Consider the following 14,986-nt stretch of genomic DNA (forward strand, 5'->3'; position numbering starts at 1 on the left):
GCTGATGTGAACTGTAGTATGCAAACCAGGAAGTGGCCAGTTCTCTGGTCATTGTTCTCGCTGATGGCCAGAGGGGGAGACAGAAAGGAGCTCTGAATGTTTCAGGATACCAAAACATTTTGGATAATTCCATGCTCCCAACCTTGTGGGAACAGTTTGGAGCAGCCCCTTCCTCTTCCAACATGACTGTGCACCAGTGTACAAGTCAAAGTCAATGAAGACATGGAGGACAGAGTCTGGCGTGGATGAACTTGACTGACCTGCACAGAGTCTGGACCTAAACCTGAAAGAACACCTTAGGGATGAATTAGAGAAGAGACTAAGATCCAGGCCTTCTCCACCAACATCAGTGTGTGACCTCACCAATGCGCTTTTGGAAGAATGGTCAAAGATTCCTAGAAACACACTCCTCAACTTTGTGGACAGCCTTCCCAGAAGAGTTGAAGCTGTAATAGCTTCAAAAGGTGGACCCACATCATATTGAACTATGGGTTAGGATAGGGATGCCATTTCCGTTCATGTGCGAGTCAAAGTGGGTGAGCCAATACTTTCTCGATATAGTGTGAGTTTAAGAATGTGCTATAGGGTGCACCTTATGATCTGGTGCCCCCGTTTAGTGCGGGAAATATAGTACATTTTTGCTTCTTCTTCCAAGCTGGCATCTGGCTCAAAACTGCACCGCAAATGTTAGGTTGGGGTTGTGAGGGGCTGTAAGCTAGTGGGAGAGAGTGTAAACAAGAAGGATGACGGGGAGTGTGGTAGAGCTTACTCCATGCCAATGGCCCCACCCACAACTCAGAGGTCAATTTCTGATGAGCTTCTGCAGAAACTCTGTCTTGGTAAACGGCCCAGATTTTAGAGATTTTACTGGAAAAAAATCATAATCATAGTTTAAAGACCACTGCTTTAACATAGATCATAGGATGATTGGAGTGGGACTTTAAGCTGATGTCGGATGTAGAGAAAAAGACAAACACCGTTCGTCATTGCTTGCAAATAAATCTCTTTTCATTTAAAGAATATTATTATTTACAACACAGTAAAAATCCTCACAATTCTGTCGCCAAAACACTGCAGTTTCAGAGTCTTTTATTGGGAACAAAAGAACCAATGAGAACTCTTTGCTGCCTGCTGATTATTTATGGCAAATCCCCCCCCCCCTTTTGTGTTTTGACTTCTCCTTTTTCTTTTCTTTTTTTCTGGAATCTCACTGCTGCTCGTCCTTGTTGATGATGTTCTTGAAGAGCGTCACCAGTGGTTTCTGGCGATCCTCCTCCCAGCTCTTCATGAAGCCGCCATAGCGTTTACTGGCGGGAGGGCCGCTCCAGCGGAAATGCTTCATCTTGTAGGAGCCATCCTTCTTCTCCTGCAGGCCAGCCAGGAGATGCTGACGCTCCTCCTCCTCCTCCACCTCCTCCATAGCCCTCTCCTCCTCCTCCGCTGCAGCCGCCAGCAGCTCATTGGCCAACTCCCGCCTCCTCATCTCACCTGGGAAAACCTCAGAGGACTCCTCCTCCACTCCGTTTGGGGTGTAGACCTTGACGGGGCGACGTTTGCGCCCGACGGGCTTGCCCCATCGGAAGTGCTCCATGGAGTAGGAGCGTTTGGTTTGAGGGGATGGAGAGATGAAAGAGAAGGGATCTGAGGGAGGTGGAGGCTGGAGGTGGGAGCTGCCTGGGATGAGGGGGGTCTCGGCGGTGAGGTCAGAGCGGCAGAGCTGGAGGCACTCCTGGAGTAAAAAGATGAGATTGACAGTCAACTGAAGGTGTTAAAACAGCAGATGTGTTTTTGTAATGGGAGATGTGGATGTTGAGTTTAAAGTGCTTATCACATTTTCCTAAAGAAAAACCTATTTTTGGGTCAAAATTTGCACTTTATTTTACAGATTCTCAAACCCCTTAAATCTGAATTATTGGTAAATGTAGGAAGAATTAACCAACAGAGAAGTCGAGTCAAAAAATTCTGTTTTGACTCCATTTGAAGCAACAAAACAGCTGAACTGTGGATGAAAATGATCAGGAAATGCAGATTCTGCTTATTGTTGCTTTGACCGTCTTCTGTACCGTCATGCTGCTCTCAGAGTCCAGCTCCTGGCAGCTGGAGTGCTTCCAGCATTGGCCGACTGCTCCTTCAGCCCCACCGACAACCACCACGGCCACCAGCAACCAAACGGTATACATCCTCTGTGAAGCAAAAAAAAAACACAATCCCACTCAGTTTTGGAGTTTTAAAATCAATTTTTATGTAGATTAGTTATCTTTTGGGGTTAATTTTTTTTTCAATTATACTCTTCTTTTATTGTTTACATTTCATTTTTTAAGTAAAAACCACAGGTTTTGGAAGTAATTTGACAAGAAAAAAAACACATCTTTGTTTTTAATATATGTTAAAAAAACAGTGGTGGCCACAAATCTGACTGAATAAAAACAAAATCAAAACATTGATATATTATTTTAGCACCTTGTTTTGGCACCGGTTATATCATTTTTTTAACCTTTTTTTTATTTATTCAATCACAAAGGTTACACGTTGTCACAAAAATTAAGAAAAGTATATCTAAAATCAAATATTTAAACTTTTTAAAAGACCTAAAACAAGCATGTTAAGAAATTTACATTTCACCATTTTACCTTAATAATATTATTAGATGATGCAAAATTATTGTATTAATATATGTATTTTGGAGATCAGATTGGAGAATTAACAAATAAAAATAAAATATTTATTTAAGTTTCATATATTAAGCACTTTGTTTTCTTAACCTCGAATATTTAACACTGGTCTTAATTTTTTTTTTAAAATCTGCTCTGATTTAGAAACTGTTAGTTAAAAATTATTAGTAATTTAGTAATTAAGTGAAGTAAAAAGGCTGTAAAACTTTAAAAATACAACTTTTTTTTACATTTTCATTATAAAGTACAATAAAATATTCTCACCCCTCCTTATAGTTTCTTTGTCTCTCCTCTTCCTCTTATTGCTGCTGCTTTCTGTTTTGTTTAGCCGCCGGATGAAGATTTCCCTTGATCCTCTTCTGCTCTGATGCTTCGAGCAGAGTTGGACTTTTATATTCTGCTGACCAAGGACGCACACACATGCGTGAACACACACACGCATACACAGATGACGTGTGCATGGGTTTGCGGTCAAAAACGCACACAAAAAATCAATAAAAAATGTCCCAGATCCACCCTCGTCCATTCACTGCACACACACGGATACAAGCACACACACATGAAGACCTGCCTTCATTTTTTTTTTCTATTTTGTTTTCTCGATTTTTAGACAAAACAAATGTTTTCAGAATTTATGTTTGTCTTTAACATCACAGATTTTTTGGTCACTTTTAATTGTAAAAAGCACAAATGGAACAGAAAACAAACACATCTAAGCTACAGCAGCTAAAACTCATCAGTTTAAATCTGCGTGAAAGCGCCTCGCCGCTGCTGTTGTCTGTGAAATGTCAGGCAGCAGCTTCTGCAGCTTAACACCCAGGTGGGATTTCGTCAAAGTCGCGGGTCAGGGTGTACAGTCACACACCCACAAAGCTGCGCTGAGCGGCATCTCTTTGTCCAGGGTCCGGGTGGCCCTAATGCTGAATCAGTGGAGAGTTCATCTGATTTCATGGAGCAGCTGATGAAGAGCAGCCACATTTTCCATCCAGGACACGCTTCCCACAGCTCCTTATAATCAGTGAAAAACATGTAGATGCATGGCTGCTCCCCTTCTGTTAATAAAACAGATCATCTCCAAACAGCTTGATGTTCCTGTTACTTAAGCTTATTAAATATACTGTGAGTTTAAGGTCAGCAGCACTGTAGCCAACGTCCATGGACATGGCTGCAGAAGGATATTTTTATTTAATCTTCATTCAACTGAGAAAGTCACATTTAGATAAATTTTGTAAAGTGGTCCTGAATGTTTGAAAAAATATTGAAAAGATGGATCAATCTCTGGGCACTCCAGACTCCAAACACATGCTTTATAGATTGATTGGTTACTCTAAAGTGTCCCTAGGTCTCTAGGTGTGTGAGTGTGAGTGCGACAGACAGGCACCCTGTCCAAGGTGTACCCCGCCTTCATCCAACAGTACCTGAGACAGTTTCCAGCAACGCTGTGACCCCAAAAGGAATGAGGCAGGTTGAGGAAATGGTTGGATGGATGGATGATCATCTTTGGATCTATTATAAAAGCGTTCCCTGTGGTCTTTCAATTAAAATGATGGTGTTTTTAGGCAAAATCTAAAAATCTGTCATTTTTAAGACATCGATTATGCAGAGCAGCAAGAGTTTATTAGAAATTCACTCCTCCCCGCCCGCCCCTTTTAGATTTGTTGATTTTATTGTCAGAAGATTCCTAATCCCAGGACAGGACAAATAAAAAAAAAGAAAGAAATAAAAAAAAGAAAGCAGGTGGAGAACCATCTAGAGAGGTCAGCTGCAGCATCTGTGTGTAAATGACAGGAACTCAAGAGGTGGAGAAGGTGGAGGGCTTTAAAGACTTAGGAACAACAGTTAGAGCAACTTCCGTTGAGGAAAGGCTAAAGAGGCGTGTGCAAGCAGGGTGGAACTATTGAAGGGGAAGGTTTCAGATATGATGTGTGAGAAAACAGGGTCAGCAAGCGTGAAAGGAAATGCTGGGGTGAAAGCAGCCATGCTCTCACCTCAGGGGTTGCAGGGGTGCCCCAATCCAGGACTCAAGGGCCGGTGTCCTACATGTTTTCCAATCAACCTGCCATTGAACCTTATTGGCTAAACCCACCTGCCCCAGGTAATAGATAAAGCCAGTTTTCTGGAAAACCAGCACGAGTCCTGGATTTGGGGACCCCTGGACTTTAGAAATTTTGATAAGGAGACGAGAGGCTGAGCTGGAGGAAGCAGAGATGAAGATCTACCTGGGAGTGAACAAAGTGGATAAGATAAGGGATGAATCCATCAAAGGAACAGCTACTGTTAGTTGTTTTTAAGATAAATGCAGGGGAGCAAGTTAAGACGGGTCAGACACTTTGAGAGGAGGAACAGTCGGAGGAACAGGTAGCTGAGCTACCAGGAAAGAGAAAGACCAAAGAAGAGATTCATGGCTGAATCGAGGAGGACGTGCGGGTGATTCAGGATGTCACAGTGTGATGTGACAAGAGTGGCCTGGTTTACACAGGAGGCAGGTGACTTTAAAGTTCAGGTTTTATTTGCTGGTCTCACACCTTGGCTGCTCAGCTCACACATGCTCTCCCCTTTACACTGAGCTCCTTCTTTTTTGTGGGCTCCAGTGAATTGGCTGGCCACGCCCAGGAAGGAAGCCACTTTTAAACAATAAAGAAAATACACAACAAAAGATAGAAATGTTTTCCAAATCATACAGTTTAAGTCCTGCAAATAAAGACAAACATAAAAAAAAACGAACAAGTCAAATCATTTCAACAAAAGGTATACAAAGAAATCCAAATTCTTTCCACTTCCAACTTCATCATTAATCAGGTGGGTTTAGTGACATGAAGGTTATGGAGTTGAAAAGGTTTGGATAGAAAAGACAAAACTCTAGCCAGAAAAAAGATCCACACATACAGATGCATCTTGAAGTAGACAAACAAAAGACTGTCTCTAGAGTGAATTACTGAGGACTCTGCGAAGAGCGTGACGATATTAAAAACTAATAAGAAATTCTGGACTAATTTTGAAAAATCCTGGGGGCCACATATTATTGATTATATGAAAAGGGCCTGAGGGCCCGGAGAAATTTGAACGCGTTCCATATTTCGCCGGACTTCATTTGTTCATTTGTTGTTTTTTTAATGATTTTGTCGGGGGGAAAATCAAGGTAAAATGGGATTTCTATTTCTTTATTTTCTGTAAGTTTTCTTCCATCCATCCGGAACCTGCTGCATTTCCTTTCCATTTCATGGGGTTGCTGGAGCCTATCCCAGTCTGTTGCAGGGCTTCCTGTAAATTTGCATTTATTATCACTTTGTCATTGTCAAACCCAAAACAGTGACCATTGTGGGATATTCTTTCATGATTAAACCAGAGGGGTAGCAACACCTTGATCTGTTTTGGGTCTTAAAATCCACTGAAAACCTCCAATAATAAAAAGGAGATTTTTGTTATGCTGAATGTTGAAAATATTTTTTTATGTTAAAAAAGCCCACTAAAGCCATCAGATTTTTGACAAAAATACAGCATTCAGAAGAAAAAAAAGAAATCATGGGAACCACTTTTAATGTCAGAAAAAAATGGTAAATTCCAGATACTTTTAGCTATTTTAATAATTTCTTTTTTACAAATGTTATTATAATCTGGTCTATGTTTTTTTTTTCCTGCATTTCTCTTTCCTTTAACATAAAGATGATCTGTTATAAATACTTTTTGACTGCAGCAAAAATTGCCTTTTATCAGCTCTGAGACAGAAAACACAATAGTTTTCCTTTTAAGCTCTTAAAAACCCTTTTTTGCAGAGTAGAAACTTCACATCATTCAGGAAATGTGAATTTCTTTCTCTGCAGAGCTTTTGCTTTATTGCTGTTTTTATTTTATTTTTTCCCTTTCCTGGCCTGGAGGACCTTTTAAAGTGGTCTCAGTGGACTAATGGACCGATGGGGCAGCATCTTGAGGAAGGCAAATCCATTAGAGCGCTCTCACAACCTTGAATCTGTATTTAAGCCATTACTCACACAAACACACACAGATGCAGTGGTGAAGTCAGCCGCAGACGAGCGGGGATGTTTGACTGACGCGTCATCAGGAGAGGAAACACCGTCCACAGCCGGTGGTGTCTTTATGTTTCCACCAGACTGAGGATGACGTTCAACCTTCACTCCATTCTGTTGTTCTGAAGCTCTGTTTGCCACATGAACACGCGTGACACGCGTGACACGCGTGACATGTTCACGTGTTTGACAGATCCGAGACATTCCAAAATATCAAGGTTCTCTGGTCCACAAAGACATTTTTTTGTGAATCAAATGTCTGTTTTTATATAAGCAGTCAAGCCACAAGTTATAAAACAGTCATAATAAAAATAATAAAACATGATCTTTTTATTCAAAAACAATCAAAGGAATGATTAAAAAAAAGAAAAAGAATAAATAATAGAATATAACTCATTTATATTCTAAACAAGTGGATCACAACTGAAATTCAAAGCTTTTTATCTGAATATCTGAAGAATTCAACGTTTTTACATTTCCAGAAGAAAACGTCTCATTTTGTGATTACATTTTTTTAGTAAAGTTTCGATCTGGCAACATAATGGTTAATCCAAACAGGGAAGTTTTCACAGCAGTTTATAGATTGAGGGACAGTTTTACCCTTTTTTTTTTTTTTTTTTTTTTGAGAAAGCATCATCAACATAAGGTTCAGATAATTTTAAGTGTATTTTAACTTTAGCCCCAACATTTTAGATGTACAACAGAGAGAATGCATTTTGGCAGCTGTGGATATATGGTAAGAAAGCCCCAAACCACACTTTACTGGTCTAAAATTATTAAGATTTTAATTCCCTTTAACTCTTGTGCTATCTTAGATGACCCCACGCTTTCATTGACGTGTTCTCCCTACCATGACAAAGGTGGATAAAGGTGAAGAGGATTTCATGTAATCCATGGACACCAGTGAAGATCACAAACCACTGAAGAAAAAAGGTTCAGTGCACTGTCTAGTGGGTCTAGATGACCCAACTCCCAATGTTAAAGTGCCTAGGATAGAAGGGTTACGTTGATTTTGGTTCCATTTTTACTGTGAAATTGTGAATCAATATTTTAAGTTGTCTTTTACCTTTTAATCATTTTTTTAGGAAAATAAGCTCCTGTTTTAAATTATTTCAGTCTCATTTAGATCATTTTCCAATAATTGCAACAGTTACTCAATAAAAGCACTAAATGTTCTTATTTCTTACTAGAGAAAAGAAGACATTCAAAAAACTGTTTAAATCCACCATAAACTACAATTCCCAGAGCCCCATCCCTTCACATTTGGTACCATTGTGAACCATTTTGGTTCTCTGCAGATACCAAAATGAGTTAATTCAGTAGTAAGCAATGATCAAGAGATAGTCAGGTTTATAAATGTCCTCTGTCACATATGCATTGCTGGCAGTCAGGAGGATACTTTGTATTTCAAATTAAAAGGCTGTAACCATTTTTCTATTCTAGGCATTTTAACATTGGGAGTTGGGTCATCTAGACCCACTAGACAGTGCTCTGAACCTTTTTTCTTCAACGATTTGTGATCTTCACTGGTGTCCATGGAAATACATGAAATCTTTCCACCTTTATCCACCTTTGTCATGGTAGGGAGAATATGTCAATGTAAGGGTGGGATCATCTAAGATAGCACAAGGGATAAAAACGTGCTATCTATCATCTGTGACTTTTAAATAGAAGCTCTCATTTACATAGGATCCCCTCATCCTCATGTTCTGCTTGTTTTTAAAGATTCAATCACACAAATTATTGCTACACTTTTCAGAGCCGCCAACAGAGGGCAGCACTGCATTAATCTTTCTGTGTGTAGGACTTTGCAAAAAGGCAACATCTGCGCTATTGTAGCAATTGTTAAAAAAGCAAGAATGAGAAAAGCATCTAGAATATTACATTTTTCATCAGTGTAAAGAAAACTTGACTAAAATTTCTAATCTAATACTGTTAGGGTGCTTTCTTTTCAGCTCAATTGCTGTTTACCTCTAAGGCCACTGGAGGGTGCTGTTTCTCTGAGTAAGATTCTGGAAGAAACTGGTCGAGTCAAACAGGATGACAGCTGTCCTCTCTGCACCATTCACAACAGAAAGAGTTCTGTCAAACCGATGAGGAGTAAGTTAAATATAAATAAATACATAAATAAAAAAGCTCTGGTTTGTGGTGTAGTGTGTGTGTCACCAGACACAATTATCTACATGATTGTGTTTCTTTAAAATGTGTAATTAAAAGTTGCATTCCTTCGGTGGCCTAGAAAGGTCACAACACATTGGATTTGCAACACAATACAAAATAACCCACTACATTTCATCAAAATACTAAAAAAAATTAACTTACAACAACAAACAAAAACTCACAAGACAAAACAATAACTCACAACACAAGGACACATTGTTTAGTGTTGTGAGTTATTGTTTCTGATTGTAAGTTAATTTTTTTTAGTGTTGTGATGATTTGTAGTGTGTTAATTGTGTTGTGTTGCGAATCTAAAGTGTTGTGTCGTGACACTTCTGGGCCACCGTACATTCCTAATAAAATAGATTTCAAGAATTATCAGTGCTGGGTTTTTTGAGTTATTTTAATCGATTTGCATTTTTAAAGAAAAGAACACATTACAACTTTTGCTACTTTAACTTTTTTCTTTTATGTTTTATATTTTATAAAAATGAGAATTATGGTACTTTAATGACCATAAGAATACAGCAATATTTGACATGATATAAATGACACAAATAGGAAAGCATGTTTTTGGTCCGTGTACCTGGAGAACATGCAAACTAGGACCTTCTTGCTGTGAGGTGAGAGTGTTGACCACTATCCCACCGTGCCGTACTTTATCTTGCATAATGACTCATATTTTAGGAGGCTCCTGCTGATTAAAAAAGGGCAGAAGGATGAAAACCAAACCTCCAGCTGCTTTAATCAGCTGACAGCACATGGCTGGTTAGGGGTCAGTTCTGAGGGATTTTAACTTGTGAAACAAACACTTTTTACTGTTAGTTATGGGTATTTTTACCAATAATTTTAGCTGAGGAAAACTTAACACTCCCATATCTGAAAAAAAAAGCATTTTGTATTACCATGAAGACAAAGCAAACTCCAGCATGCATCTATCTGCTGTGATGATGCGTTTAGGGTCTGCTGAGGATCTAATGACTGGTCTGAGTGCTACAGCCGCAGGCCTCATGTGTGTCTCCGAGTGTGTTTTTGTAGTTGACCCAGTTCTGAATAAAGGTCCCTGAGGACCCACCCCCACCCAACCACAAAGACACACACACACAGGTGTGTCCACTTCTTGACCCAGCCTCATTTAGACGTTTTCCTCAGATCATCAGGTGAGGGTTTCCATTCAGAAGAGTCTTCTCCATCTTTTGACGGCTTTTCTGTCGGAGTGAAATCTTCTGAAGCTCCACTTCCAGCTTCCTCTTCCGCTCCATGCGGCATCAGATGGAGGGAGACTCTTGCTCTTCATCCAGGTGGGCTCACCCAGCGGAACAAACTCTGTCACCTTCCCCTAATCCAATTATTCTCCAAGTGTGCACGCCGCCCACCTCAGCCGAGGGAAGACGCCCGCGAGCAGGAAGACGCCGCGCCACATTTGCTCCAGTTGTGGTCCCAGAGGGGACAATTACACACACACACACACACACACACACACACACACACACACACACATATACACTGATGATCAGTGGCTGCACACTCACCTTATGAGTTCACAGTCCTCTGAGCTCTTTGTCTCCCCTGCTTATCTGCACGGCTGTGCTCATCATACGTGTATATGTGTTTGAGGTGTTATTGATCCATGAAACACAAACAGGCGCTCAGATCTTCATCCTCAACACCAAACCAACCATCATACATCCAGTTTTTAAGAAAAAGTATCAGTAAAAAACTGACCAAGTTTACTATAAATGAAGCTCCAATTTTATTGTGGCTTACAGTTAAGTTTACAAATCATTGTACATTTTTAAAGTCCCACTTGGATCCTCTTTTTATCTATTTTAAAAGCATTCGCAGTGGTCCTTTAATCATAATTATATGTTGTTTTTAGCCCAAATAAAAAACCTGTGTTGTTTGCTAGGACATAATTTCTGTGGAGCGGCAGGAGGTTAGTTGTGTGTGGGCCTGTTGGTGCAGGGTGAGCCCTACCCCACTTCCCATCATCCATCAGTTTAGGTGCTCTTCCACTGTGAAGCTGCCCCTCACAACCCCAACCAAACATTACCGCTGCAACAAAAATGGAGAGCAACATTGGAGCTATCCAGCTCTGCAGTTTAGATCCAGATTGCAGCTCAGACGAGGAAAACGTTTAGTTGTCTACAAGTAGATGCATCAGAACGGAGGGGAGCAGGAAGCTAGTGGCTCTCCCAGCGTATTTTCTACGTCACAAACACAATCTTTTTCTCACTGCATTTTTTTCGTCTGCTCCTGATTCACAGCAATTTGACCTAAAGTAATATTCAGAAATACAATTTTACGTTCATTTTCTTTGCATATGTGCTACTTCACGAGAAAAATGACACAAGTTGTAAAAACATAAAAAATACCATTTTCATTGGAGTGGGTCTTTAAATTTTAGAGTTTTAAATGGACAGGCCCCCAAATACTCTTTATTTCAGAACTGCTGACTCATTACCAAAGGTGGAGCTAATGGGGGACATGCAGGGGGCAGTTGCCCCAAATAAGAAGCCCCCCCACCACCACCACCATTTTTTTTAGTCAATGTTGGTATCATTATTGACAAAGATTAAGTAATCCTCAACACAAGCTGCTTTAGGCATTAGAAATATAACCTCAGCTAAAAGCAATGCTGTTTTAACATTAATGAAACTCTTTGTAATACGTATTTTTGACATCTTCATTTGTAATGTCCCTCTGCTCTGCTGTTCTTATTTGCCACCCTTCCAAAGTCTTCTCCTCCCAAATGTTCTAGCTCCGCCACTCCTCCTTACAGGTCTAGTCGCTAGGTCTAGTCGCTTCCTTTACAGTCCTCAAGCCTGAAATTCCTTAACCCTTGTGCTATCCTAGGCACTTTAACCCTTGTGGTATCTTAGATGGCCCCACCCTTACATTGACGTGTTCTCCCTACCATGACAAAGGTGGATAAAGGTGGAAAGATGTAAAACTCCTGGATACCTGTCCTTCCAAGAAAAAGTATCTGCTGGCTCCAAGAAGCCAAAATCCCATAGACTTCTACTGAGAAATAAACTCAGTCATTCTATTAGTCCGAATAATCATTCTTGCTCTGATACCTTTTTCAACAAGCTCTTGATATTCTGATTTTTTCAAATATTTTTTCTAAAGTTATTTAAATGATAAACTGACCAATCAGATGGCTCAATAAAAGTAGGTCATCTCACATGGAACTCTAACATTCTTTTAAGCCAGCTTTCAAGTGGTAGGAGTTTTGGCTTTCCAACAAGCTCAATCCTGATTGGTGAGAGTGGTCCAGTTATCAAACACAGTCCATGGTTTAGACTCTAAAATGCCCGTGCCTCTCCATGTGGCTGATTCTGTTAATCGTCTTTACAAGCTTCTAAAGACATTTCATCCAGACGACCCTTTAGTTAATTTTGCAACTTTTTGCTTTGTATTTGTTTTGTTTTTGTACTGTATCTTTGTTTTATTTATTGATATTTATAGAATTTATTTGTACACACTACACTCCTCGTGCTATCCTATGACCCCACCCTCACATTGACGTGTTCTTCTTACCATGACAAAGGTGGATAAAGGTGGATGCAATGCACACCAGTGAAGATCACAAATCATTGAAGAAAAAAGGATCAGAGCACTGTCTAGCGGGTCTAGATGACCCAACTCCCAACGTTAGAGTGCCTAGGATAGCACAAGGGTTACGGTCATCTTGGTCCATTGACACATCATGAAAGAAGTCTTTGGTTGTCATACATAGACCCTGAACACATCACCGCTCTAAAAGTGTTTTTATTTTTTCATACTTGTAAATGATCCTCTAGAATTCAGGAGTTGGAACCGTCACACACAGAAGCCCCCAGGTCATAGTCGGGTCCTCCTCCTCCATCATAAATCTGCTAAACACGTTTTTTTTATCACTTGTAGTCTGTTGTTGTTCCCGCTGTCATTCAGGAGTCTTTAAAAGCAGCTGATCCTCTGAGTGCTAAGGTCGTTCCTGTAAAGACGCTGTTGTCTATTTGCTGCCAAACCTCTTTCAACCCTGATGAGGACTGAAGGTGAATAACGACTCAGCTTTCTGTTGTCAGATGGGGTGGGACATAAAGTCGCTCATCATCCTGTGATTAGCCAGTGACTGACCTGACCTTCACCAGCAAGGATGAAAATTACCCCACACTCAGCACACTGTAATTGAGGGGGGCAACATCTGCCTTTAAATGGCCCCTTCATCTGTTTTGGAGGAAGAGTGACTCCACCTGATGCTCAGACGTCTTTTAAGAGGGTCAAACTCTCTCTGAAAAGCAGCCGGACCATCGGCTTCTGAACTGATGTTCAGACCTGCTGGGTCAGCCTCTGGGGTCTGTCTAATCACTGATTCACTGCACTTTCTAACAAACTGTCCTTTCTGCTTTAAAAAAAACACCAAAAAGCAATTAGTAAAAACAAAATCTGATCAAGTGTGTAGACGGTAGAAGCCCCATCAAAACAAAAGAGGAAACCTTAAAAAAAGGACGTTATCTAGTTATTAATTAATTCTATTTTTTAGGCTTGTCCTGTCAAGTAGCTGAGTTAATAGATGAGAGCTGAAAGCCTCTTGTGTTGGACAGATTTTTCTGTTACAATAGGGAGTTATGAATCGTCAGACACATAAGGAGCATATTTGTATAAACCCCTTTAGGATCTGAGGCTAAACTTTTTTTTTTATAATATTTTTGTTTAAACTTACCTTGCCTTTGATTTTATATAAACCAAAACAGTTGTACTAAGTGTTTATATCAACTTAATTCATCTAAAACTACAAGTTTGAATTTTAAAAAAAAATCTTTCAATTGTTCATCAAGCTAACTGAGCTGAAGATGCCACAAAAAGATATGTGAGGTGTTCTTCAAGGCTCTATCCTGGGGCATCTATAGTTACATATTTCATGTGACCTGTATTATAATCAAATATATACGGAAGGCTAAGGCTAATGGCTGTACAACTTTCAGGTCATAGATGCTGTTTATGAGGTGGGGGATTTTGAGGGCCAAAATTACAAAGCTAATTATTTTGTTTTCTTCCGAAACGTTATTTTAGGTTTTCTCATATTATCAGTGTTTTTATTTGCAATTCTCTAGATGCTGCTTGATAATTTTTGCATTTTTATTATGTTGTCTATTCTCTTTTGCTTTCCTGTTGTCATCCACTTGAATGTTGTTTACTTGATTTAATTGCGCCCCACTTTCATTATGAATTTTAATCTTCCAGTAAAGAAATTGTTGTTTTTATCTCTGGGACATTTTGTAATGAGGAGAAAAGGGAGCCCGCAGGAGCCTCGACCTGTCAGGTCTGGTTGCTTGAGAAGACAGGGGGACTCATCTGAATTTCAACAAGGACTCCAGTTAGGACTGCAGAGGGATCTGGAGGAACAGAAACTTCTGCCCAAGGTGGAACCTGGACCGGCATGCTCGCCTTTGTACTGGTGTCGTCCAGCGACTATCAGCTCAGATTAGATTTCATTAGAGCAAACGTTGACTGTAAGTTTTTGATGCCACAATATTTTATCTTAATAAGTCTTTTCAGTAAATAACCCAAAAAAAACCACAGGAAATGTGAGTTTTTTTCCCAAACATTCAGTTCATACTGTATACGTTTTTGTTCCGTGTAACCCTTGTGCTATCCTAGGCATTTTAACATTGGGAGTTGGGTCATCTAGACCCACTAGACAGTGCGCTAAACCTTTTTTCTTCAATGATTTGTGATCCTTAGTGGTGTCCATGGATAACATGAAATCTTTCAAACTTTATCCAACTTTGTCATGGTAGGGAGAACACGTCAGTGTAAGGGTGGGGTCATCTAAGATAGCACAAGGGTTAAAGGGCCTATATCATGCTTTTCTTAAGTCTTTTAGAGTAAACGATATCCATATATAAGATAATATACTACCTTTGGCCCACGAAAGAATGATTTTCTTATGAAATACAACTTGTTTTCCCAGCTCATTTTCCTCTTTGGAAGTAAGACGACTCAATCTCTGAGGTACCGGCTTTCACATCTTGTGTCAACCTTGAGTCGGCCTCAGCAACGTGTCAGCGTTTTGCCCATGTAAACAAACAACATCTGAACTTTGGCAAAGATGGATGTGCATATTGTCCATATAAAAGGAAA

At 39.9% G+C, this 14,986-nt stretch overlaps 1 protein-coding gene across 1 annotated transcript; it reads right to left on the reverse strand.

The window, feature by feature from the left end:
* Window positions 1-979: 979 nt before the first annotated feature.
* Window positions 980-3,072, reverse strand: LOC101156390 (pro-opiomelanocortin). Its single transcript, XM_004066456.4, has 3 exons — window positions 2,937-3,072; window positions 2,064-2,183; window positions 980-1,729 (listed from the first exon to the last, which is right to left on the reverse strand). Exons 2-3 carry the CDS (start codon window positions 2,178-2,180, stop codon window positions 1,208-1,210), a joined length of 639 nt encoding a protein of 212 aa, XP_004066504.1. The 5' UTR covers window positions 2,181-2,183; window positions 2,937-3,072; the 3' UTR covers window positions 980-1,207.
* Window positions 3,073-14,986: the final 11,914 nt, after the last annotated feature.

The sequence above is a fragment of the Oryzias latipes genome, chromosome 2, assembly GCF_053564925.1.
Source record: "Oryzias latipes strain Hd-rR chromosome 2, Olatipes_Hd-rR_3.1".
NCBI lineage: Eukaryota > Metazoa > Chordata > Actinopteri > Beloniformes > Adrianichthyidae > Oryzias > Oryzias latipes.